This window comes from Camellia sinensis, chromosome 10 (genome assembly GCF_055761805.1).
Source record: "Camellia sinensis isolate YWXY chromosome 10, ASM5576180v1, whole genome shotgun sequence".
In the NCBI taxonomy this organism is placed as follows: Eukaryota; Viridiplantae; Streptophyta; class Magnoliopsida; order Ericales; family Theaceae; genus Camellia; species Camellia sinensis.
Window position 1 is genome coordinate 19,259,442 of NC_138970.1, and position 27,628 is coordinate 19,287,069.

The 27,628-nt window shown below is 39.5% G+C and overlaps 1 protein-coding gene across 2 annotated transcripts in view; it reads right to left on the reverse strand.

Moving 5' to 3' along the window:
- The window catches only part of LOC114293314 (ferredoxin-dependent glutamate synthase, chloroplastic), a 65,533-nt gene that overhangs the window by 25,223 nt on the left and 12,682 nt on the right, over positions 1-27,628 (reverse strand). For both annotated transcript variants that reach the window (XR_014341736.1, XM_082890944.1), the window contains exons 8-9: positions 5,518-5,610; positions 3,063-3,208 (exon numbers count right to left, since the gene is read on the reverse strand). Coding sequence is in view for 1 of the 2 variants with exons in the window: in XM_082890944.1 (XP_082747070.1) it covers positions 3,063-3,208; positions 5,518-5,610 (239 nt within the window). In the remaining variant the exon portion in view is untranslated. The remainder of the gene's footprint in view (positions 1-3,062; positions 3,209-5,517; positions 5,611-27,628) is intronic.

A 27,628-nucleotide genomic window follows, 5' to 3' on the forward strand; every position in this document is an offset into this window, starting at 1 on the left:
TTTTACGTAGAATCTCTTTAAAATCATGACCTTCTGGATATAATGCTGTCAATATTTTTCTTGCACTACACCATTAATAGTTAGTAGACAAACCATATAATTATTTCGCTCCAAGTGTTAGTGAAGCACATCTTAAAACATGACATCCATTTATGCAGATACTAGGAACTGGTAACACACATCATGTGCATACTCTCTCCTCCCTTCTCAATTCTTCCCCAAAAACATTTTGAGGAACCAACTCTATTTTCAATCCAGGTTAACCCAATTACAAATTTAATGTAACATTTCAATTCATGATAATGTAGGAAGGCTTTTAAAGAAAAGAAAGGGTAAAAATTAGAGAAAGCCCCAAAAGGTAGGATTTATCTTTTTATAATATGGAAACACTATGGTTTACCCCTATATTATTATAAATGTTATTCGCCATTTAGGCATCATTCTTACTGCAAGTCTGCAAATATATTTCAAGGCATAAGACCGGTGCTCTGATGTTTGGTTGGAAAAATAAGTTATAAACACTGACAACACATGTGTTTTAGAGTGCTGCCATGTTCCAACATACGAGGTATTCTTGTGAACTTCCAGATTCGCTTTATGATATATATATATATATATATATATATTTAGCAACCAAATTCCAGCAATCTGTCCTATGTCTAAGGGGATTTTTTTCTGTATCCTCGTATTATGATGTGTGTTCATGAGGAGGCTGCGGTTTTCCCTTGGAAGTGTGTTTGGGTGCCAGATACCCCATCCAAGGTGGCCTTTTTTGTGTGGATGGTCATGTTCGGGAGTATCTTGACTATTGAAAACTTAATTCGTCGTGGCCATATATGGGTCAATTGGTGATGCTTGTGTTGTGGTAATGCGGAGTCGGTGGATCATTTGCTTGTTCATTGTCCGGTTACTTCTCAACTTTGGATGCTTCTTGTTGCAACGTTTGGGTTGGTTTGGGTGCAGCCAGTTTCGGTAAAGGCAGTTTTGCAAAGTTGGGTTGGGGATTGGGTTGGGAGGAGGCGTCGGAAGGCATGGATGCTTGCTTCTCATTGTATTATGTGGTTGATTTGGTTGGAGCGTAATAGGCATGTTTTTCAAGGGGTGTCTCATCCGGTCTCTTGGTTAGAAAGACAGCTTCTTACGGTCTTACATAGTTGGGTGACAAGTTCAGTTGATCCTGATGTTCTGGCTTTTGTAGATTTTGTGGAGGATTTGATTTATTAGTTTTGTTGAGTCTTTGTGGCTCCCATTTTTATATTCTTTGCATCATCTGGATACTTTTTAATAAAGTTTGGTTATTTATCCAAAAAAAAAGAAAGAAATTTGTCCTATGACAACGACCCCTTCTTTTGTTTTTTGATAAACAAAATTAATTTTATTGAAGAAGCATCAAGATGATGCAAAGAATACAAAATTGCTCAAACATCGAGCGAAGACTAAAAAACTCGTAACAAACTCCGAAGGAATAAACACCAACTCCTAATCAAGAATGTCATCTAAAAAATCTAAAAAAACAAACAAATCCGAATCAAACTTCTATTCCATCCAACTATACAAAACTATAAGAAGACGACTCTCAAGCCAAGAAACGCTATGATGAACCTCTTTACAAGTTCGCTTATTACGCTCTAACCAAACTAACCACATCAAACAAAAAGGCACCAATGACCACACTTGCTGCCGCCGGTGACCAACCCAAGCTCGATGCTAACTCCACAGCATATCCATCACCCTCCGCGGCTGAACCCAAACAATCCCAAAAAGAGAGCAAATAAAACCCCACAAATGGCTAGCCACAGGACAATGCAAAAACAAATGATCTATGGACTCCCCATCTGCACAACACATATAGCACCGATTCGCTAGAATATGACCACGCTGCACCAAGTTGATTGTAAGATTCCGACTTAAGGCCGCCATCCACGTGGAGAAGGCCACCTTTGAAGAAACCCCCAGCACCCAAATGCTCCTCCCGAGAAAAATCCTCCATCACCACCCCTACCAAACTCCTGTAGTAGGACGAAACAGAAAAATGCCCCTTAGCCCCCACCACATTCCGCCCCAAGACATCCACTCCCTCCCTAGTCAGACCCAACACATACAAATAACCCCATAACTCCAGCAGTTAATCAAACTCTCAATCCTAAACCAGGCACCACAAGTGAATATCTCATACCACCACATCCCCACCCCCCAAATAAGATGCCACCATAGCTTCTTGATCCCCCGCAATGCCAAATATCAAAGGAAAACAATCCTCCAGCAAAGCCTCACTACACCACCTATCCTTCTAGAAGCGCACCCTCATCCTATCACCCACCCGAAACCCAACCCTCTCCCAAAACTTCACCCTCCCCAACCATATTCCTTTCGATAGACCACAACCATGAGAACTAGTCACATTCCCTAACCCCTAACCCCCCCCCCCCCCCCCAATCCAGCCCATACTTACCAACCACCACCCGTCTGCATAGCCGCTCCAGCTCCCAAGCAAAGCGTCACAGCCACTTGCCCAACAAAGCTCTGTTGAAAGTCACTAAACTCTGAACCCCCAACCCCCCAGTGTTGACAGATCTGCCCCCAATCCACCAAATGGTATCAAAAATCATCCCCCCCACTATCCCACGGAAAATTCCTTTGAAGTTTCTCCATCCGTCACACCACCGATACCGGAATAACATGCAAATTCATTAAAATTGAAAACCAAATAATAGCAATGACCCCTTTATATTGCATTCAAAATAATAGCAATACAAACAATTCGCAAGCTTGTATTCTAGCCAACTTTAGTTTACTTAACTAATCAACTTGAGAAGTATTGTGTCCATCTTCTTTCTCTGGTTTCCCTTTTTTCATGTAAAACAGGTATGTCAGACAAAGTTCAAAGATTCTACTCTCTGACAGAACTTTAACAGCTTAGAAAAATTACTTGACTGATTTAGACCAATTATGCAAGAGCCAAATATTTAGAATGGAGTTCCAGAAATACTTATAGATCTAAATATGGAAAAAAGAGGGTGTTTGAAGCTGTTTGAAACACGTAAAGAAATTAAAATGCTTACTGTTGGCGTCTTAATATTGCTTCGTTCTCCAAAATTGTCACAGAGAGGAAGTTCACAGGCTTCAAGGATCGCAAGTTTTCATTCACCCACTTTCCATAAGGATATGATGAGGCAACTCGTTTCTTTACTTCCGTATTCTCATAAACCTGCATTTCATATTGTTTAAGGTGTGAATTAACCTTTCCAAAGCAGCATCTCCTTCAAATCAGGTGCACACTTTCCTCAACAAAGTTGATTGAAAAATAAAGAAGACTTATCATAAGTCTCCATATTCTGATGAACCCACAATTTCACACATATAGGCTGGACAAAAGTGAAGTATTTAGAATTCTAGATAAAGAATCACATTTCTATCTCATACTAAAAATCTTGAGAAAACTACGTGTTCTGTCAGATGCACATGGCTTTAGGACCAGATTTGACACAATTAACTCTTAATGCATCACAGTTCTTCTATAAGAAGTGGTCCAAGGATCTAAACCCTTATTTCGATTTTATTTTATTTTTTTGAGTGTGTGCACGCATGCATGTGTGTGTTGGGGGATAGATAAAGTAACGAACCGAACCAAGCCGAGCCGAGCTTAGTATGTTTGGGCTTGTTTACTAAGATTTTAACAAGTTCGAGCTCAAGAGCTCAATAAAAATTTAACGAACTGAGCTCGAGCCGAGTTGGCTTAGGCTTGGCTCGAGCTCGAGCTCGAGCTCGAGCCTGTTCACAAGCCTTAATGGGCCAAAAAATTTATAAATTCATACTTACATATGTGACTAAAGTTACAATTAAAACTTTGATTATGTAATTATATATACAATATATATATATATAAACATACCAAAAAAAAGTCAATATTTTACTAAAATAATAATATCTACCACCACTATTATATAAATGTACTATCTATAGTTAACTATTATTTAAATTTATATTTTTTAAATATATAAATAACATATTTATCTTATTTTTTATTCATATTTTTATATTATTTAACATAAAAATAATAAATGTTAAATGAGCTAGCTAACGAGCCGAGCTTACGAGCCGAATTTTAGTATGTTTGGACTTATTTATTAAAAATTTAACGAGCTTGAGCTAGAGCTTGAGGTAGAGCTCGAACGCAAAAAAAAAATTAACGAACCAAGTTCGAACAAGCTCTTGCCGAGTCGAGCTCGAACATGTTCACAAACGGCTCGGTTCCTTTGCAGCCCTATGTATGAGTATAACAAAAGCCCCTAAGTGGTGCATTATGTGCAAGGGGTATGAGAAGAGCATCAACCATCTTTTTTGCATTGTCCTGTTCCCTTTGAGTTATGGTAGAGGCTCTTTCTTGAGATACAAAAGGATTGGGTGACTCTACATTCTTTTACTCAAATGCTTACCCTCAAATTTTGGGGTTTTGATTCGAGTAAGAAGCCACGTATTCTTTGGAAGTGTCTGACTTGTGCTATGTTTTGGTTACTGTAATTAGAAAGGAATACAAGAGTATTTGAAGATAAAGTTAAGGGTCTTAACAGGATTAGAGATAAGGTTCACTTCGTGGCATTTTTTTGAGCTCCAGCTTCCCTTTAAGGAGATCTATTTGTACTTGATTAATCATGATTGGAGAGCGGTGTGTAATTTGTAACTAGTCTTTTTCTTCTTATAGAGGATTGCTTGTCCTCATTTGTAGTCTTTTGATTTTCATGAGGGGGAAAAAAAAATTTGTTTTCTTGCTGAACAAAAAATACATGTCGGTTTACTTGTAAGTTTGCATAAATAAAAGGAATCTGTCACACCACAATTTACCTAACAGCAAGCACAAACATGGAAAAGCAATTGCTATATTGCTGCATGGTGGCTCATAATAAATATATTACTTCTACTTATTAGTTTCTTGGTTTTTTCAGTCGTACACTTTCTTTGTTATAGTAGCATTTTAATGTTCTTATAAATTCTTAGTGTTGAACATTTTAGCATAGTGATTCAAAAAGATTTGAAAGCGCTCTTATTGCACAGAAAATGTATGCAAAGATAAATGGGATCAACATAGATAAAACAGAATGGCACACAATTATAAAAGCAACAGTAAGGAAAAAAAAAAAGGAAGAAGAAGAAGAAAAAAAGAGTGTTAGATGTGCATCACTTATCCCCTTTTCTTTATCAGCAACAAAGAAAAAACTGTAATACAGAACATGCCGAGGGGGCATGTTCATAATTTTTTATGATAAATGACATATATCCTTCATATTTTTTATGATTAGTGGCATATATTCTTCATAAAATGAATAAATTGATATTTTGCAAAGGAAATCTGTCTAGAAGCTTTTAAATGAAAAACCAGTAACAAGTCAAAGTGGATATTGAAAGCTGAACAGCAAAGTCGACAAAAAACCTCTACTGTGTGGATGCAAACATAATCATCAAAAGGCAATACCATCTTGCAATTTATGCACCAAGTCATTAACAAATTACTGTACAAACCTGACCACTAAGTAGATCAACCGTTATCATCATTCCTGGACCAAGACGACCTTTTGCGATAACTTTTGATTCATCCATAGGAAGAACACCAACCTAGATAAAAGTATGTTACCACTTGATTAGTGTCATGAGTTACTGTTGTTGTAAGCCATTGTCAAAAGCAAAATGTGATAAAACTCATGAACAGGAGATAATATAAGCCAAACCAAACCAAGCCTTTTTATTATATTAACCATTATTCTGGTAACACTGCTCTGGAGGGTTGGTTTGTTACTTTGGGTCATCTCCTAAGAAGCACAAACACTTCTAATTTCTAAATATAACAAACCAACCACGTATGACTGACCTAAAGCTCTCCAGATAGTTAACTTCACATCATATCAGCATGATAAATGGCAGAAAAACTATTGAGAAAACTACAGGTGTTCTCAACCAACAACATGAGCAACTGCCTAGCACTTAAATCACACAAACTTCCAGAGTCCCTCTTTAGGACAACTGCATTCTGTGCAATAAGAGCAAGAAAATTATATATAATCATACAACTGCACTCTTAAAGCCTACCCTTTGAAGTTCAACATAGGATCACGTTAGAATAGGCAACAAGTTAGAATAGGAAATATGTGATTGTATTTTCTTCTTATTTATTCCTTGATTGGTGTAATGGGCTATGAAGCACGGACACGGACACGCATACGGACACGGACACGGACACGGACACGGGACACAAAAATTTCTAAAAAATAAGGACACGGACACGGCTGGGGACACGGCAAATCTTTTTATTTTTTTATAAATATTTTTATTTTAATATACATTAATTATTTTATTTATTTATTATATTTTTTAAATAATTAATTTTTTTATTTTATTTTACATACATGTGTTTATTTATTTTTTATTAATATGTATGAGTATATATTATCTTACAATATGTATTATATATTATCTTATAAATATATTATATGTTATATAATAACTATTATATAATAATAATAATAATAACGATTATATAATATATAATAATATGTTATATAATAACTATTATATAATATATAATAATAATAGTTAGACCCTCAGATAAAACGACAGAAGCAAGGGAGAGAGAGAAGGAGAGAGAGAGAGGGAGACAGGTCGAGGTCGCGATCGAGAGAGAGAGAGAGAGAGAGAGAGAGAGAGAGAGAGAGAGAGAGAGAGAGAGAGACAGATTATGAAGGCGAGAGAGAGAGACAGATCGCGATCGTCTGGGGTGTTTGATTGTTCGATCGATTGATGGAGCTTGGAGCTTCGATCTTCGACTGGATTCATGGAGCTTCGATCTTCGATCTTCAACTGGATTCATGGAGCTTCGATCTTCAATCTTCGACAGGTTTGTCTCTCTTCACTCTCTTCCTTCACACTCTCTCCTTTGTCTCTCCCTCCTTGTCGTGTCTCACGCCGTGTCCAGATCTGGACACGCGTGTCCCCTACAAGAAAAACAATTAAATTAAAGGGACACGGCAGATGATGTGTCCCGTACGTGTCCCCGGCGTATCCCCGTGTCCCCGTGTTCGACACCACCACGACGTTAATTTTGCCGTGTCTATGCTTCATAGGTAATGGGCTGGCCCATGTATTATGCCTTATGGCACTCCAGTAATTACTTAGTATTATTAATATAAAAGGGAATGAAGTCAAACTCACTCTCTAACTTTTTCTCTTCCCTAAACCTTCTTGGTATCAGAGTCAACTCTCCTTCTCTGTTACCCATCACTACAGGTGATCTCCTCTCTCCTATAGACCAGACGATTGCCCCAAACAAGTCACCCAGCCTCGTCTAACCCCAACAGACTCTACCCAGGTCTCCCAGTCTCTTCTCTTCCTTTGACAGTCATCACCTAGGCTTCTCTCTCCCTTGGTAGGCCTCTCCAGCCACTACCGAGGGTTCCCAGGAGGGCGACCAGCCTTCTTGCTGGTCTTACATTCTTTTAACATGCTTCACAATTTAAAATAAAAAATAAAAGACACTCATTTTGGCTTTTTGTCCTTTTTGCAGGCTGTTCACTTAACCATATAAACATGTTTTCATCAAAAATAAACACTTTGAAAGGTAATTAAAATTATTTAAAAAACACTAACTAAATGAAAAAATTAGTAATCATGCCATTGATTTCATTTTACCATATAAAGTATAAACCCAAGTCTTGCTAGAATTTTTGACATTGTTAGAGGTTGTGTAGATTTCAGAAATCTTTTCTTGGATTATATCAGCACTGAATATTTCTGAATAGGTTACTCTCTAGGTTGGACTTGTATAGTTTGTATAATTAATTTACAATTCACAACACACTGAGCAAAATCTGATTGGTATTGCTTTGTGTGAAAATTAAAAATTGCAAAAAAAATGAATTGAAAAAAAATTATGCATTATATAATGTATGGTTTTATACTTAATCACATTCATCTATATGTTCAATTCTTCTTAAGGGGAAGTTTAATTAAGGAGGCAAGCATTTAGTACTTTGCAAGAGTGGAAATGTCTAACTTCTATAAGTATTAATCTAATAATTAACAACTGACTTTTGTCAATCAATAAATAAATAAATAAATGTCTTGGCTTGACCTAGGTGTTGTTTAGCTGTACAAGTCATTTTGCATTCATGAATTGTGCCATCGCAGCATTGGAAAAAAAAAAAAAAAAGATTTGCCAATTCATGTGCAATATATTTTACATGAAAAATTAACTCAATTTGGTCAACTTGAATGCTTTTCTTCAAAAGCATTGCAGGTTCTGAAATCAATAAGAAAAATTTATACAAGTCCGTGATTATTCAAAAACTTTTTTTTAGCCTTTCAAACTATAATCAAATGATTAAGGAGTTTTGATATTCTAAAGAAACTTTTAGAATGATTTCTCAGAATGCATAAAGAATGCAACAGGTAATTGTGAGAAAAGAGTATTCAATAAATCGTCATTTTTTCCTTCAATAAACCTTGTTGGTACATAAAAAGTAAACTTTACGTAAGTAATTAGTCCCATATGAAATTCATAAAACATTCATATTTGACACTTTAGAAAGGTCATATTTCTTTAATCTCCTCATACAATCCATAAAAAAATATATATATAAATAAATGACAAAAAAAATGAAACTGTATATATTTTTGTTAGAATTTACCATCACCTACCACACACTTACCATCACCTACCACACACTCACCTTCTACACTCACCTACTCCTCACCTACCACCACCTAACCTACATCTATATAATCAATCAATTGTAACAGAATTAGAAATCAATCAATAAATCAATCATCAATACATATATTTTTACATGGTATCAGAGCTATAGGTTAGCTCTTGGTGAGCTTCACCTTCCGGCGGGCGGCAACCTTGCCTTCACCGCCCGCCGGACCCTAACCTGTTACATAATCAAATCTCAAACAGACCTGATTCACACCTCCCAAAACATCTCATTTCATTCATCTGTTTCGTACCCTGTTGGCCTTCTTCCTTACCTTGCCGATCGGCGCCACCGCGCTACTTGCCTTGCTGTCACCGCCGTTAGACTTTCCGGCGTTGGTTCTCTACTCGCCGCCAGTGCTCTTCGCTTGTCATTTCTCTCCGGCGCAACCCCCCAGAACCGTCGCCCAGCGTCTCGCCGGCCTACTCCTCTTCACTGCCGCCAACTCATCTCAAGCTCTCACAGTTTTCAAAGACTCATACACACGCCATCGCGATCTGCCAGAGTTGCACCATCTCACATCCACACTCTCTCTTGCAATGGGTTCGTTGATTATGCTGATTTCGTGGGCTACAAGGATTGTTAAGGCTCCAAAGACTGATCCTGAGTTTTGGAAGAGTTTGTCACTTGTGCCAATCATTGGTGGTAGTGCTCATTCTGCTGCCACAGAGCTCAATTTCAACATGACTGGGTTTATGGGGGCTATGATATCGAATTTGGCATTTGTGTTCCGTAATATATTCTCGCAGAGAGGAATGAAGGGGAAGGCTGTAAGTGGGATGGATTACTACGCATGTTTGTCTATCATGTCTCTATTGATCCTCACACCTTTTGCAATTGCTGTGGAGGGCCCTGAAATGTGGGCAGCTAGCTGGCAGACTGCTCTCTCTCTCTCTTTTTCACTTTCCAACCCATGTGCATTTTGTTTTCTACTTTTTTGACAACCCAGCAACACACCACAACCCAAAGTCTCTTTTCCTTTCTTTTATTTTATTTAAACAATTGCTGTCAACCACTCACTTCACTCTTTTTTTTATTTTATTTAAAAAAAAAAAAAAAAACAATTGCTGTCACCCCTCTTTTCCTTTCTTTTATTTTATTTAAACACAATGCCTCTCACCTGTTTTCATCCACCGCCCACATCCTCACTTTCTTTAATATATATTTTTTTATTATAATATATTTTTTTTTATCCCTATTTTTATTTTATTTTATTTTATTCTATTTTTTTTTTATCTTTTGTATAATACTGAAACATTGATTAAAAAAAAAAAAAAAAAAAAAAAAACAAACAGACAGAAGAAGCAGAACTGCACACCACACTCATTTTATTCATGTTGGGGCTCACCCCGATCACCATTTTACAAACACAAAAAAAAAAAAAAAAAAAAAAAAAAAAAAAAAAAACACAAACCAAAACAAAACACCCACACCCACAGTGGGATTTTTCTTCTCTACTCTGCTGCAGGTCTCTTCTTCTTGCCTCCGTCCTGGACGGCCCTTGCCGGTGTTGCCTCCGTGTTTCCTTGTCCACCGAGCACGTTCACTCCCCCATACTCCTCCACTGCAGCATATGGCGGCCCTCCAAATCAGAACATCACGGTGGCCTTCCGCTTCAGCTCCTTGTTTTCTGCCCTTAGCACGCTTATCTCTGCTCGCGCATCCTTATACATGCGTTGGAGCAGAGCCAGCTGGGAGTTTAAATGCTGCACCTCATTTGTCCTACTCTGCAGCCGGTTCGACAAATTTGTGACCGCCGTCATGCTTTCCACACATGCCTTCAGAGTATACTGATTGGCCTCCACATCCGACTGCACTGCCATTCTTTGCTCCACCGACCGCATCGGAAAGTTCAACGGAGCAAACTCCGGGGCGCTTGGTTGAGTTTCCAGTGCCACCGCACCAGTTCTCTCTCTTGTTGACTCGTTGAGGTCGGGAAAGAGGGTGAGCAGTCCACGGGAAGACGAGGACGAGGCCATTTTCTGGGCCACAGAGTGTTACAGAGTATCTCTCTCAGAAATCTCTCTCAGACAACAGAGTATTACAGAATATCTCTCTCAGAAATCTCTCTCAGCAACACGAAGAATTTTTCAGAGGTTTCTCTCAGTTTTTCTCTGCCTCAGCCTCTGCCTTCGTCTTGGTTATATAGCCAAGGCAGCCACGCGCATCGCGCGCCTCTTGACGCCCGACAAACTGGCACGCCTTTTCATGGCACATCTTTTGATAAAGTGGACACGCCTTTTGATGGCACGACTTTTGATGAATTGGGCACGCCTTTTGATGGCACGCCTTTTAACAAAATTGGGCACACCTTTTGAGGGTGCGACTTTTTATGGGTCCGACAAGACTCTGTAAACTGTCCCGACATTGATTCCGGTTAGTTTCTACAAGGGTCCGACAAGACTCTGTAAACTGTCCCGACATTGATTCCGGTTAGTTTCTACAAGGGTCCAGCAAGACTCCGTAAACTGTCACAACAACTGTCACAACATTGTCTGCTACAACGGTCCGACATGACCCCATAAACTGTCTTCTCCACCGGTCCGACATGACCCCATAAACTGTCTTCTACATCGGTCTGACACCGCCATCCAGTGTCCTCTACACCGTTATGACACCACCATACAGTGTCCTCTACAACGTTATGACACCACCATCCAGTGTCTTCACCAATGGTCTGACACGACCATCCAATGTCTCCTATCCTTTTTTATTTTTATGTATTTTCTTGTTTTGTTCCTCTCTTCAAACTCAAGTTGGTTAGTTTCTATCCTCCTTGAGTTTGCGGGGGGCTGTTAGAATTTACCATCACCTACCACACACTTACCATCACCTACCACACACTCACCTTCTACACTCACCTACTCCTCACCTACCACCACCTAACCTACATCTATATAATCAATCAATTGTAACAGAATCAGAAATCAATCAATAAATCAATCATCAATACATATATTTTTACAATTTTCTATGAATTATTTTTTAATACATCAAATGACTTGATTTCCACAAAGTTTCTCACAAATTAAATACCTCAATGTCAAACTATCTCTCACATTAAATTCTCCATTCATTTTATTAGGAACGCATTCAAGTTCATTTCCCGCTTTGAAATCGTAATGACTTTACAAATAAAACTTCATGAAATTTGAGATTCATTACCCCTTTTTTTCAGCCCTGCGCGGCGATAAGTTTATCATTGAAAATAAAACATAACAAAAACTCAACTATGTATATGTTGGATTGATCAAATCACAAATCCATATATGTCTTTAACACATTGGCATTGGTTCCTTGCATATTGAGTGTTCATCTCCATTAAAAAAAAAGTCAAATACACCTAGCAAAATAATAAATAAACAAATAAATGCAGATTTTTTTTTACTGAATGCGTTATCTTCCTATCTGTCATTCAGTCCTCTACTGTAAATATTATGTGGAGTTTGGATAGTATCAGTATTCACAAATGACAGATCAATACACTTCATCATTTTAAATTGAAGAACCATTAATCTTAACAATAATTAGAGAAATTTCACTGTTGCTTTGTGTTAGAATTTACCATAAACCTACCACCACTACCACCTCACCTACTCCACTAAACCTAACCCACTACACCACTACCACCTCCACTTCACCTACACCACTACCACCTCCACTTCACCTACTACACCTATATCTCCTATATAAGGAGCCTCTCACATTTGTACTAAAAACATCAATCTTGTATCTATCAATCAATCAATAAATACATCAATTTCAACATGGTATCAGAGCAAGGTTAAGACCTTCGTATTTCTCGCTTCACCGGCGGGCGACAACCTTGCCTTGGCCGCCCGCCGGACCTCAACCTAATCCGCTAGAATTTTCACACACACGGCATACATTGGGAGATGTATACATACACACCTGTATCTGCTCTCGGGTTCTCTCACTATGGAACCACCACCCCCACTGCCGCCGCCGCCATGTCTTCCTCTGGCCGACGCCGCCGAATTATGGTCTCTCCTTGGTTCACGAACGGCACTGTCATAAGCATCCCCACAGGCCCTGCTCCGAATTCAGAATACGCGCTTTCTTCGATCCCTGCGCCGATCAAGACAATGTTCAACCTGTCCTCTAAATTCTTGACTCACAGAGATGCCTGGGCTGGCACGTTCGAGCCGGTTGTTGACGACTTAGCCTTTCCCCGACCTGCTTGCCCAGAGGTTCTGCCCGATGTGGCTCCATTGAGACGAACAGAAGCAGATGTACATCGTGGGTTGTCCGCGTTTCAGACCGCGGTAGTCCAACTGGCTGCTGTTCTTAATGGCGACCACTTTCTGCGCAGTTTTCCAGCTGCGATGCGCAAGAAAATGGCTGTCACGGACGCTCATGCGTATGTGAGGGGTGCTGTGTCGCGGTTTATAAGGGCAAGCCAAGAGGCCATCCAGTTGGGTGCAGACCAATCTGCCATTGTCGACATGAGGTCCTCCCTCACCACCAGATCTCATTATCTCGGCAGTTTTAGTTTAGCACATTCCCCCTCCACTTTCTTTTTTCTTTTCTATTATTTTGGTTTAGCACTTTCCCACTCCACTTTCTTTTTCTTCTCTATTATTTTACTCCTTCTTTGCACAGCACACGACACCCTGTTTTCTCTATGGTCTAAATTTTTATTTTTTTATTACTATTTATATCAAATCATCATGCTGCCTTTTACTCTCTCTCTGCCCATCCACCGCCCAATTTTATTTTTTCTTTATTTCCTTTACACCAAGACACCCATACACACACACCACTCACGGTTTATCTCTCTCTAAAGACCCACACCACTCACTTTCTTTATTTGTTCTTTTATTTCCTTTACACCACGATACCCATGTGCCTTGTCCCCTCTCTCCTCCGTTTTTGATTCCCAATTTCTTATTTTTATTTATTTTTTCTTTATTTCTTTAAAAAAAAAAAAAAAAAAAAAAACAGAAGAAGAAGACGAACTGCAAACTCATTTTATTCATATCGGGCCTCACCCCGATCATCATTTTACACAAAAAAAAAAAAAAAAAAAAAAATACAAACAAACCATCCACACCCACAGTGGACTTTTTCTTTTCCCTTCTCTATTCTACTGCAGGTCTCTTCTTCTTACTTTTATCTTGGGTGTCCCGTGCCAGTCCGGTTTCCGTGTTTCCTTGTCCACTGAGCACGTTCACTCCCCCATACTCCTCCACTGCAGCATATGGAGGACCTCCAAATCGGAACATCACGGTGGCCTTCCGCTTCAGTTCCTTATTTTCTGCCTTTAGCACACTGATCTCTGCTCGCGCATCCTTATACATGCGTTGGAGCAGAGCCAGCTGGGAATTTAAATGCTGCACCTCATTTGTCCTACTCTGCAGCCGGTTCGACAAGTTTGTGACCGCCGTCATGCTTTCCACACATGCCTTCAAAGTATACTGATTGGCCTCCACATCTGACTGCACTGCCATTCTTTGCTCCACCGACCGCATCGGAAAGTTCAATGGAGCAAAACCGGAGGTGTTTGGTTGCGGTTCACTGGCCACCGCACCAGTTATTTCTCCTGTGGGCTCGTTCAGTTCTGGAAAGAGCGTGAGCAGGTTCTGGGTTGCTGGACGGGAAGACGAGGCCATGTTTTTGGGTTGCCAAGTGTTTCAGAGAAGGGTTGGTTTCCGGGTGTTTCAAGATTTGCAGAGACAAGCTCTCCGAGCGTTCCGAGGTTTCAGACTAGTATGCACAGCCTCAGCCTCAGCCTCTGTCTTATAGCCGAGGCAGCCACGCGCATCGCGCGCCTCTTACCACCAGCCGACAAACAGGCACGCAAGCCAAGGCGCCCACGTGCCTCGCCATCATGTCCGGCACACCTTTTGATGAATTGGGCACGCCTTTTGATGGCACGCCTTTTTTGAGAAATTGGGCGCACCTTTTGAGGGTGCGATTTTTTAAGGGGTCCGACAAGACTCTGCAAACTGTCCCGACATTGATTCCGGTTAGCTCCTTTATGGGTCCGACAAGACTCTGTAAACTGTCCCGACATAGATTCCGGTTAGTTTCTACAAGGGTCCGACAAGACTCTGTAAACTGTCCCGACATAGATTCCGGTTAGTTTCTACAAGGGTCCGACAAGACTCCGTAAACTGTCTTCTACAACGGTCCGACATGACCCCATAAACTGTCTTCTACAACGGTCCGACATGACCCCATAAACTGTCTTCTACAACGGTCCGACATGACCCCATAAACTGTCTTCTACAACGGTCCGACATGACCCCATAAACTGTCTTCTACATCGGTCTGACACCACCATCCAGTGTCCTCTACACCGTTATGACACCCCCATATAGTGTCCTCTACAACGTTATGACACCACCTTTCAGTGTCTTCACCAATGGTCTGACACGACCATACAGTGTCTCCTATCCTTTTTTATTTTTATGTATTTTTCTTGTTTTGTTCCTCTCTTCAAACTCAAGTTGGTTAGTTTCTATCCTCCTTGAGTTTGCGGGGGGCTGTTAGAATTTACCATAAACCTACCACCACTACCACCTCACCTACTCCACTAAACCTAACCCACTACACCACTACCACCTCCACTTCACCTACACCACTACCACCTCCACTTCACCTACTACACCTATATCTCCTATATAAGGAGCCTCTCACATTTGTACTAAAAACATCAATCTTGTATCTATCAATCAATCAATAAATACATCAATTTCAACACTTTGCTGTGGATGGGTTCTTGATGAAATCCATTTTGTTTCTTTCATCTCTTTGTTCTAACCCAAACATTGGGATATAAAAATAAGATTAAAAGACAAAAAAAAAAAAACAAGAGAGATAATTTGAAAGCAATGCTAGATGGCTAAGATAATTTTTCCTTCTCAAATTAAAGGTGTGTTTCATTAGAATGAAAATTATAGAAAGTGAAGAGAAAAGAAAATTTATTTTCTTGTACTTATTTGGTTAAGATAGATTTTGTCTGAGAAAGTAATAAGAAAATTGATAAATAAGATAACAATTAATTACTTTCAGGAGGCAAAAATCATATAATATTTTCCAAGAAATTGAAAGTAAACTCACAACGACCATATGAATCACACACATAAAAGTACCAATTTATTCCAATATAGGGTTCAACATCACCAACGACAAAAAAAGGAAAAAGAAAAACTGTGTACAATGTAAAAACCATTAATATTAATCAGCCATATAAGCTTCTAGTAAAAACCACGACCATAGCCATGGTTAAATCTATAAGGAGCCTTCGAACCACCGGCGTTTGGAACCCTACCATCAAATGGAACAATGCCATTGTTGTCGCTGCCACCACCATCTGCTCCAAAAGAACCCGGCCCTGCACCAAATAGTAAAGCACCAATACCACCACCTCTAGCAAAACTCGGGCCCGCCTGAAATGGCAAGCCAATACCACCTCCAGCAAAACTGGGGCCCGCTTGAAATGACGAGCCACCAGCACCACCACCAAAAGAACTCTACCCATCAAAAAATCCACCACCACCAAGCCCAGCAAAAAATCCACCACCACCAGCAGCAGTGTTACCACCACCACTACCAAAAGAACTCAGCCCAGCAAGAAATCCAGCACCTCCAAAAGAACTCGGCCCTGGATGAAATTCAGCACCTCCAACACCACCACCACCAAAAGAAGTCTGGCCCACCCCATATCCAAAGGGATTGGGCTGCTATGATGGAACTTAGGACTAAGATTGGAATCCGCGCTGATAGGATTGTGCATGAACAGCCTGCCAATCCCTTTGGATATGGGGTGGGCCAGACTTCTTTTGGTGGTGGTGCTGGATTTCATCCAGGGCTGAGTTCTTATTTTTATATCCCAATGTTTGGGTCAGAACAAAGAGATGAAAGAAACAAAATGGATTTCATCAAGAACCCATCCACAGCAAAGCAACAGTGAAATTTCTCCAATTATTGTTAAGATTAATGGTTCTTCAATTTGAAATGATGACATATAAGGAAACACTTGAGTCAGATATATCTAAGGGTAGTTTGGTCAATTTGCGAGAACTTGTCCCTATGGACATGATATTCTAGCACCTAGACTAACGACGTAAAGAGAGGGTGAGAGGAGAGAGGAAGAGTCGGGGTTCGAGCAAGGATTGAGAGAGAAAAACGAGTGATGTCAGGTGGCGGCGAATCTACCATTGAGCAGATTTGGTCTCTCTGCCTTCAGCGATGGCAATGGCGACGGCTACAAATGGTCTCTCTGCATTCGTCACCGGCGATGGATCTCTAGAATTTGACTCAGATCTCAAATTAGTGGAGGAGGAAAGTAGAGAGAGAGAGAAGCAATGTTGATGGATTTGTGGATTTTGACAACTGTGCACTCATTTGTGAATACTGATACTATCCAAACTCCACATAATATTTATAGTAGAGGACTGAATGACAGATAGGAAGATAATGCATTCAATAAAAAAAAATCTGCATTTATTTGTTTATTTATTATTTTGCTATCCAATGAAATGTATGTCTAGATTTTTTATTTAAAATACTTGGATGCCATTAATCTAGACAACAAATACAAATTAAAAACAATATGTAAAATAAAAGCTTGACAATAATGCAAAATCTAGAAAACTCATCAATATATGTAATTTGCTTAGTTGTAGTAATTAAAATCCTATTGACCATTATTATCCTTTGAAGAGAAGATGAAAATTTGTGTCCTTTGGCACAGTAGTGACTGTTGTGCCTTATTTTGAGGTGCATTATGGGCTTATTTTTATGATTTGAACCATTCATTTTGTAAGATTTGTTGAGTACTTCATGCCTACTAAAAATCATATTAATCGGATATCAATAACTATATGATCGAATTGCATATTTTTATACTGTTTTTCAAAAGAAAAACTTCTTGTTTATTTTTTTGGTTATCAATCATATAGTTATTGATATCCGATTAATATGATTTTTGATAGGCATGAAGTACTCAACAAACCCTACAAATGAACGGTTCAGATTATAAAAATAAATCCATAATGCACCTCAAAATGAGGCACAACAGTCACTGATGCCCCAATCCCATAAATTTCATAAAGAGGAATATTATATAAATTAATAAATTTATTAACTTTTTTTATTCATTGGAGTTTGTTAAAAGCTACTGAGATTTATTAATTTGTATGATATTTTTTTTGAATTATTTAAACCAAATCAATCACATCATTCTATATAAAATTTTATAATTTGAGTAAATTACACTATTATTCTCTATAGTTTAAACAAAGTGTCACTCTGTGTATTAAATTTAAATCCTATACTTTCCGTTTTGTAGCAATGTAGTCCATTCGTCATTAACTATTATAATTTTGAACTTAAACAGATCACATGCAACTTACATGGGATTTTTAGTAATTTTCAAACAAGAAAAACAAATTAATAAATTATATTAGTGGTCTCTATAGTTTATTTTGAATTTTATGTAGTCACTCCAGTCATGACAGAGGAATAATATTATAACAAAACTAAAAATATGATATTCAAATTGATAATACAATGACTAAAGTGATACTTTGCTTAACATTTTGGATAGAAAAACAACACATGCAAAGCTAGAGTAAGCAAAATATAAAAAAAAAAAATTAAAAAAAAAAAAAAACTATAGGAACCACAAGTAAAAAAATAAATAAATAAATAAATTCTTGTGTGGAAATTGTTAAAAATACCATATACAACTCACATGGGATTACTAACAATTTCACATAAGTCCTAGGGTGGTCGCTGCTCCTCTGCTGCTTTTCAAAGTCCTCTGGTGCTCTTCAAAGTCCTCTGGTGATGTAATACGAAGTTGTCTCTTATATAGTGGACTGGTGAAGATTATATACAGTCTTCTGGTAAGGTAAAACAGTATGGAAGCAGTCCAAAAAAAAAACTCTGCTGATGTAAAAATAGTCCAAACACAAAGCCCCACTGGATTCTCCCTCCTTTATGCTTTTATAGTTACTGTTGTGCTTGTAACTCCACTCTCATCTTCCGAGTTTGTGATTTGCCTCGTGTTTGAGGAATAATTAGTAGAGTCTCCATGTCGGATTTGACCGATGAATCTACTACCTCTCAGCCATCTGAGGGCGAGAGTTTTGTTATCCCTTCCACTATGACTGATAACCTCCACATTGGCCTCAGAATCACCACCTCTCTATTCAATAGTCAGAATTACCCAGCTTGGTCGCAGAGTCAGACAATTTTCTTGAAAAGCAAAGGGAGGATGGAATATGTTGATGGGAGAGTTCAGGCACCCAATATCACCGACCCTCGTTATGACTAGTGGGAGATTACTAATTCTCTGATTATGGGCTGGTTGATCCATTCTATGGTTTTGGAGATTGGAGAGGGCTACTCGTCTATAGACACTGCCCAGAATATTTGGGAGGCCGTAGCAACTACTTACTCTAGGAAGGGAAACTTCTCACAGGCTTTCAAGTTACGTCGCTCCATTGAACGGTCAGTACAAGGTGAGCAAACTATCCTTCAGTATTTTACCTTCCTTAGCAATGGGTAGAAGCGGCTTGATCACCTTCAAGATTACAAGCATGTCTGTCCCACTAATTCTGCTGGTTACCGGAAGCAGTGTTGTGAAAAACGCGCCTAGGCGCCAGGCGAGGCGAGGCACACCCTTTGCGCCTGTACAGGTCCCACGCAAGGCGACTTGAGCTAGGCGAGCGCCTTAGCCGCGACTTGAGCCAGGCAAGCGAGGCGCAAGGCGCACGACTAGGCGCGCTTGATGTATTAGCAGCTTGATCTGATCTAACGGCTACGGAAGGTGTGTTCGAATGGCTCTTAACCACAGAGGATAACAACTCATGCAGAATATCACCAAATACGACTGAAATGAATCCTAATCTATGTCGTTTTTCCTCTCTGCCTCGCCTTGGACTTCGACTTCGACTGTGGACCTCGATTCGACTTCGACTTCACAACGACTTCGACTGTGGACCTCGATTCGACTTCGCACAGGTATGCTTCGCCTCGCCATCTTCTTCTTCTCCTCCTCTTCTGGTCTTCGACCTCTTCTGGTCTCCTCGATTCGACTTCGTTTTTTTTTTTTTTTTTTTGGCTTCGACCTCTTTTGGTCTTCTTCTGATCTCACTCTCTCTCTCTCTCCCCTTCTTCTTCTTCTTATGGCTTCCATTCGCCTTTGTTTTATTTTTATTTTTTATTTTTTTTATTATTTTTTTTCAATTATGTTAGGAAAATAAATAAATAAATAAATAAATACAAATACAAAATAAATAAATATAAATACAAATACAAAATAATAAATAAATAAATACAATGCTACTGGTCATTTTTTCCCCTTTATCCGTTAGGGGAAAAAAATAAATTCTGTATTTATTAAATTCTATATTTATCTATATTTAATAAATTCTGTATTTATCTGTATTTATTAAATTATGTATTTAATAAATTCTGTATTTATCTGTTAGGGGAAAAAAAAAATTATGTATTTATTAAATTCTATAGTTATCTGTTTTTAATAAATTATGTATTTATCTGTTAGGGGAAAAAAATAAATTCTGTATTTATTAAATTTTGTATTTATCTGTATTTAATAAATTCTGTATTTATCTGTTGGGGGAGAAAAATAAATTATGTTAGGTGCTACTGGTTTGAGTCTCTGATTCTATATTTATTTATTAAATTTGTTGTGTAGACTGTAGAAAATAACATCTGAAAGTAATAGAAAAGATCCGGCGTGGCAATATGCCCATTTGGTAGAGGAGAATAATTTAAACAAGTTTGAGTGTAATTTTTGTGGTAAAGTATCAAATGGAGGTGTTTATCGGGTGAAATAACACCTCACGGGAGGTTATAGGAATGTCACTGCTTGCCCGAAGTGCCTAGCTCATGTAAGAGAAGAGATTAGAGAGTTCATGTCAAAAAAGAAGACACAAAAAGAAGAAATGAACATGTTGCCTGATTTCGATGACATGGACATGGAAGATAAAGATGAAGATGATGATGTTGTTGAGATCAATGCCAATCAAAGCCGTAAGTTGACAAGTAGCAGCTAAAGTTCATCCAAATCAAAATCAAAAATGCCAAAGAGAAAAGGGCCTATGGATGTTTACTTCACACCCAATCCTGAATCAGTAGTGAAAAATCGAAGAGACCAAACAAAAGGGAAGCAAACCAAAATTGATGCAAATGACCCTTACAAAAAGAAATGAGAGCTCGGGCAGTGCAAAGATTTGCAAGGTGGATGTATGATGCTGGTATCCCTTTTAATGCAGTAAATTATGAGAGTTTTGGACCAATGATTGAAGCCATTAGGCAATATGGTCCTGGTATGAAGCCACCAACTTACCATGAAGTGCGGGTTACCCAACTCAAAAAAGAAGTGAAACATACTGAAGATTTGATGAAGAATCATAAAGAGGATTGTGCAAAATACGGGTGTTCCATAATAGCTGATGGCTGGACTGATAGGAGAGGAAGGACATTGATTAGCTTTTTAGTTTATTGTCCAAGAGGAACCATGTTTGTTGAGTCGGTTGATACTTCTAGCTATTCAAAGGATGGGCAAAAGCTATTTGAATTACTAGACAAGTTTGTGGAGAAAGTTGGAAAAGAGGATGTAGTGCAAGTTATCACTGATAGTGCTGCAGCTAATGTGTTGGCGAGTAAGAATATTTGCTTACATCAAAATTGTTTACTCATAATTTGTTTTGTATTTGAAATTTAAAAACTTGAAAAAAATAATTCTTCGTTATTGTTACATTATAGGGAGGTTTTTAGAAACCAAGTATGAACACTTGCATTGGACACCATGTGCTGCTCATTGCTTGGACTTGATGTTAGAAGACATTTTCAAGATACTTAGACTGAAAAAGACATTTGAAAGGGGTATTGCAGTACATGACTACATTTACAACCGACCTACGTTGCTAAACATGATGAGGCACTATACAAATTTGAAGAATTTGATCAAGCTTGCAAAAACTAGATTTGCAACCGCCTTTCTGACTTTGTCTAGGATGCATCAACAAAAAAACAATTTGAGAAAGATGGTCACCTCTGAAGACTGGACCTCAAGCAAATGGGCAAAAGAGCCACACGGTAAAAGAATGGCACAAACTTTGTTGATACCTTCATTTTGGAATACTGTTGTACTTGCCCTTAAGGTCTCGGGTCCTTTCGTCAAAGTGCTTAGATTGGTTGATACCGAGAAGAAACCTCCCATGGGATACATTTATGAGGCAATGGATAGGGCAAAAGAATGCATTGCAAATTCATTTGATCATAAAGAAGAGAAGTATAATGAAATCTTCGAAATCATCGACAAAAGATGGGATGTCCAATTGCATCGGCCTTTACATGCAACTGCACACTTTCTTGACCCAGAATTCTTTTACCCAAAAGCGTTAAAGGTGCAAAAAGATCATGAAGTGATGAATGGGTTTTATGAATGCATGCAAAGGTTGGTCCCGGATGTCACTATTCAAGATTTGATCACTAATGAGATGAGTATTTATATGAAGGCTGAGAGTCTTTTTGGCAAGTCTGTTGCGATTAGACAAAGAAATACAAGGACACCAGGTAATATATTATAGCCTTATAGAGTTTATTTTTAGTAATACTTTTAGTAAAACTCACTACTTGGTAACAATTATTTCTAACTAGTGATTAACGCAGCTGATTGGTGGGCATCATATGGTTCTAAAAACTTGCAAACTTTTGCCATAAAAGTGTTTAGCCTAACATGTAGTTCATCGGATTATGAACGAAATTGGAGTGTATTTGAACATGTGAGTATTTAACATTCTAACTAATTTTTTGTTCAATTCAAATATTTTTATTCTCATTATATAGAATTTAATATCGTTTTAATACTTGCAGCTTCATAGCAAGAAAAGAAATAGATTAGAACAACAACGTCTCAATGATTTAGTATTTGTCAAATATAATAGAACACTGAGATTTAGGTATGACATGCGCAACACTCTTGATCCCATATCTTTGCAAAATATTGATGAAAGCAATGAGTGGTTGCTTGGGAGGATGGATGGAGAATCAGATGAAGATAATGAGCCTGTGTTTGATGATGATGATGGCTTGACGTGAGCCACTGTTGCTAGAGCTTCTGGAGTAGAAGAAAGTAGCCATGCAAGTAGAGCAACAAGTTCACGCTCAAAGGCACAACTGAGGATATCTAAATCATCAATATTAGCACGACTTCAATTAATAGATGAAGAGGAAGCGGGCTCAGATGACACAAAGGAGGAAGATGTTGAGGGACACAAATCAACTGATGGAGAAGAAGATGATAGTTTGCTTGCCATTGATGTTGAGGATGATGATTGACTGACCGACCTAACCTACCCTTTCCTTTGATATTGATGTTTTTAAGTGTTAAGACATATATTAGTATTTGTTGGATATTTATGTTTTGGATATTTGGTGTTTATGTTTTTATTTTTATTTTTATTTTATTGAATGTGGATTATTTTATATTTGAAAATTGAAATGTTATGTAATATGCACTTTCATGGCTTTGAAAATTATTCTATATTTTGCCTTGAATCTTGATTATTTTTTATTTTTAAAAAAATTGTCTTAGTACTATGAATGATTAGTCTATGTTAATTTTTCTATTTTTTACTAAAACTGTACGCCTCACTTCAATAAAGTCCGCGCCTCGCCTTGCGCCTTGGCCCCGAGAGACCTTCAGCGCCTTAGTGCGCCTTGAGCCTTTAAAAACACTGGCCGGAAGTTTGTGGCGCAAGAGCGGGTCTTCAAGTTCTTGGAAGGCCTAAATGTGGAGTATGATCCAGTTCGGAGCAAAGTACTTGGCATGGATGTGCTTCCTTCTCTCCAAGAAACCTTTGCTTTTGTACAGAATGAGAAGAGTCGCCATTCTGCGATACGTCCTTTTGCTACTACTGATAGCTCGGCCTTGGTTTCTGCACCCTCTCGCGATGGCGATCGTGTGACTCGTGGTTCTCGTCCTTCCTTTGAGAAGGATCATCTTTACTGTGACTATTGTCGTCGACCTCGCCACACACGTAAGACTTGTTGGAAGCTGTATGGAACTCCCTCTGGTGGCCGAGGAGACCGTCCTGGTACTCGAGGGGTTGGTCTGGTACTAGAGGCCACGAGGCCAATGCACAAGCCCATCTTTCAGACACTGTTAAGCCACCATCTTCATCTCCAGTTGTCTCCTCCGCTACTGATGTCTCGGGATTATCTGCCTCAGATTTTGAGATTGTTCTTCGCCACTTGCTAGACCATCGAGCCTCCACTTCTACTACAGGTGCACTTTCTTTTCCTTTGCTAATTGAGGTAACTTGGCTTCCTCCCCATGTGCATTGCTATCTCATACGACTATAACATGGATTATTGATTCTGGTGCTTCCGACCATATGTCTGGCTCCTCTAATTTATTTTCCGAGTATAACCCCTCCTCAAGTCAGGAAAAAGTACGTATTATTGATGGTACCATTTCGTCTGTGTCAGGGAAAGGTTTAATTCATGCCATCTCTTCCCTTCCTTTGTCTTTTGTCCTTTATGTTCCTAATTTCAGCGTTAATCTTTTATCTTTGAATCGTATTACTCGTGACTTAAATTATAGCATGACGTTTTTTCCTGATCATTGTCTTTTTCAGGACCTTATCACGAGGAAGAGGATTGGCAGTGGTAGAGAGGAAAATGGGCTCTACATTATGGATCAAACAGACAAGCTGGCTCATTCATCTATTCAGTTATCATCTACCAAGGAAGACATTTGGTTGTGGCACCGTCGCTTAGGACATCCCTTGTAAAAATATTGAAGTATATTATTGATTGATGTATTACAAGATTGATAAATTACAATTCCTATACAATCTATATATAGAAGAAAATGTGGTAGTAGGTGTAGTGGAGGTGATAGTGGGTTAGGTGAAGTGGAGTGTGTGGTGAAGTGGAGGTAGGTGAAGTGGAGTGTGTAGTGGAGTAGGTGAAGGTAAAGATGGGAAATTCTAACAGCCCCCCGCAAACTCAAGGAGGAGAGAAACTAACCAACTTGAGTTTGGAGAGAGTAACAAAACAAGAAAATACATAAAAATAAAAAAGGATAGGAGACACTGTATGGTCGTGTCAGACCGTTGTAGAAGACAGTTTATGGGGTCATGTCGGACCGTTGTAGAAGACAGTTTATGGGGTCATGTCGGACCGTTGTAGAAGACAGTTTATGGGGTCATGTCGGACCGTTGTAGAAGACAATGTTGTGACAGTTTACGGAGTCTTGCTGGACCCTTGTAGAAACTAACCGGAATCAATGTCGGGACAGTTTACAGAGTCTTGTCGGACCCCTGAAAAAGTTGCACCCTCAAAAGGTGTGCCCAAAGTTGTCAAAAAGTGTGCCATCAAAAGGCGTGTCCATTTTATCAAAAGATGTGCCATGAAAAGGCGTGCCAGTGTATCGGGCGGCAAGAGGCGCGCGATGCGCGTGGCTGCCTCGGCTATTTAACCATGACAGAGCCTGAGGCCGAGGCAGAAGCAAAAAAACTGCGAAATCCTCTGTAAAACTCTTCGTTGTGCTGAGAGAGAGAGGCTGTAACACTGTTGTGCTGAGAGAGAAACTCTGTAATACGCTGTAACACTCTGTTGCCCAGAAAAATGGCCTCGTCCTCGTCTTCCCGTGGACTGCTCACCCTCTTTCCCGACCTCAACGAGTCAACGAGAGAGAGAACTGGTGCGGTGGCACTGGAACCTCAACCAAACACCGCTGGGTATACTCCGTTGAACTTTCCGATGCGGTCTGTGGAGCAAAGAATGGCAGTGCTGTCGGATGTGGAGGCCAATCAGTATACTTTGAAGGTATGTGTGGAAAGCATGACGGCGGTCACAAACCTGTCGAACCGGCTGCAGAGTAGGACAAATGAGGTGCAGCAGTTAAACTCCCAACTGGCTCTGCTCCAACGCATGTATAAGGATGCGCGAGCAGAGATAAGTGTGCTGAAGGCGGAAAATAAGGAACTGAAGCGGAAGGCCACCGTGATGTTCCGATTTGGAGGACCGCCAGATGCTGCAGTGGAGGAGCAGACTGGAGGCAAAAAGAAGAGGCCGGCGGCAGAGTAGAGAAGAAAAATCCCACTGTGGGTGTGGATGTTTTGTGTTGGTTTGTTTTTTTTTTTTTTTTTTTTTTTTTTTAATTTTATTTTTGAATAAAATAAATAAATAAATAAAATAAAATAAAAGGAAAAAAAAAGTTGAGTGGAATGGGAGGTGGTGGGAGAGTGGAGTGTGTGCCCATGTGAAACCGTGTGAATGGTTCACATGGGCTATCTCCCGTGTGTGATAAAATAATAAAAAGAAAGTTGTGAGTGTTGTGTAGCTCCAAAAAAGGGCTGGCTGTCATCGCCTTCTGGGTATGATAGGAGAGAGAGAGAGAGAGTCCAAGACCAAGAAAGGGAAGGGAAGCATCTCTGGTAGTGGAAATTACTACATAATGGATTAAAAGGCTATGTTTCCGGCAGTGGAGAACAGTGGTCCACGCCGGTAGATTCTGTTTCTTGGCGACCGATCTGTCGAGTTTGAGGAGGTGTCGGTGGAGACGCCTGGCGGTCGAGGTGTGTCGCGGACGAGGGGGGTGGCGCCGGCGCCGGAGGTGGCGAGGCAGACGCTGAGGAGGCCGGAGTGAATCAGCCGCAGTGATGGGCGATGTCGCCGTTGGTGACGCTGGGTTTTGATGTGGCAGCGAGGTCGATCTCGTCGTTTGTGTCGGCGTCGCAGCCGGTGGGTGGTGGGGTGGAAATTAGGCCCCTGTCGCCGGCGGTGTCGGGAGCGACGTTTGGGACGAAGAAGTCGAGTATGGCTCCGGCGAGCAAAGACGACGATTTCTGCAGATCGTTGCTGCTACTGGGGCCTCCGGCGAACCATGCTTGGGCAGTTTTCTGCATATTTGTAGAATTTTGAAGGACGGAATGGAGAGAGACGACTGTGATGATCGAGAGTGAGAGACTGCCGAGAAAGACTGAGAAACAAGCTTTGATGTCTGATCTGTCTGATTGGCGAGGAAGAGGAGGAAGACGCTGGCGACTATACATGACGCTACGTTTGTACGGCTTCTGCTTCTTCGAGATCTCAGGTAATGAGGTTGAGGTTTGTGCACTGGTATGTGGGTGGAGGAAGGAGAGAGAAAATTTGAAAATTTGGGTTTGTCCGGCGGACGGCCAAGGTGAGGCTGCCGCCCGCCGGTGAAGCGGAATCACTAATTTCTTAACCTTGCTCTGATACCATGTAAAAATATTGAAGTATATTATTGATTGATATATTACAAGATTGATAAATTACAATTCCTATACAATCTATATATAGAAGAAAATGTGGTAGTAGGTGTAGTGGAGGTGATAGTGGGTTAGGTGAAGTGGAGTGTGTGGTGAAGTGGAGTGTGTAGTGGAGTAGGTGAAGGTAAAGATGGGAAATTCTAACATCCCTCTTTTTTATAACTTAAGCATTTATTTCCTTCTGTTTTTGAGAAAAATAATGTGTGGATTTTCAATGTGAGTCTTGTCAACTTGGAAAACAACAGAGAGCCTCTTTTGCTCCTTCTATTAATAAAAGTTTAGTTGTATTTTCTTTGATTCATTCTGATGTATGAGGTCCATCCCGTTTTGTGTCTTTAACCGGTCAAAAATGGTTTATTACCTTCATAGATGATTGTTCCAGGGCCACTTGAGTCTATTTGATGAAAGATAAAAATAAGGTATTTTTTGTGTTTCAAAACTACCATAAAATAGTTTGTACTCAATTTGGGGAGATTGTCAAAATTCTACGTTCTGATAATGGGAAGGAATATATTGACTCTGGTCTTACCACTTACTTCGCCACTCATGGCATTATTCACCAGATTTCATGCA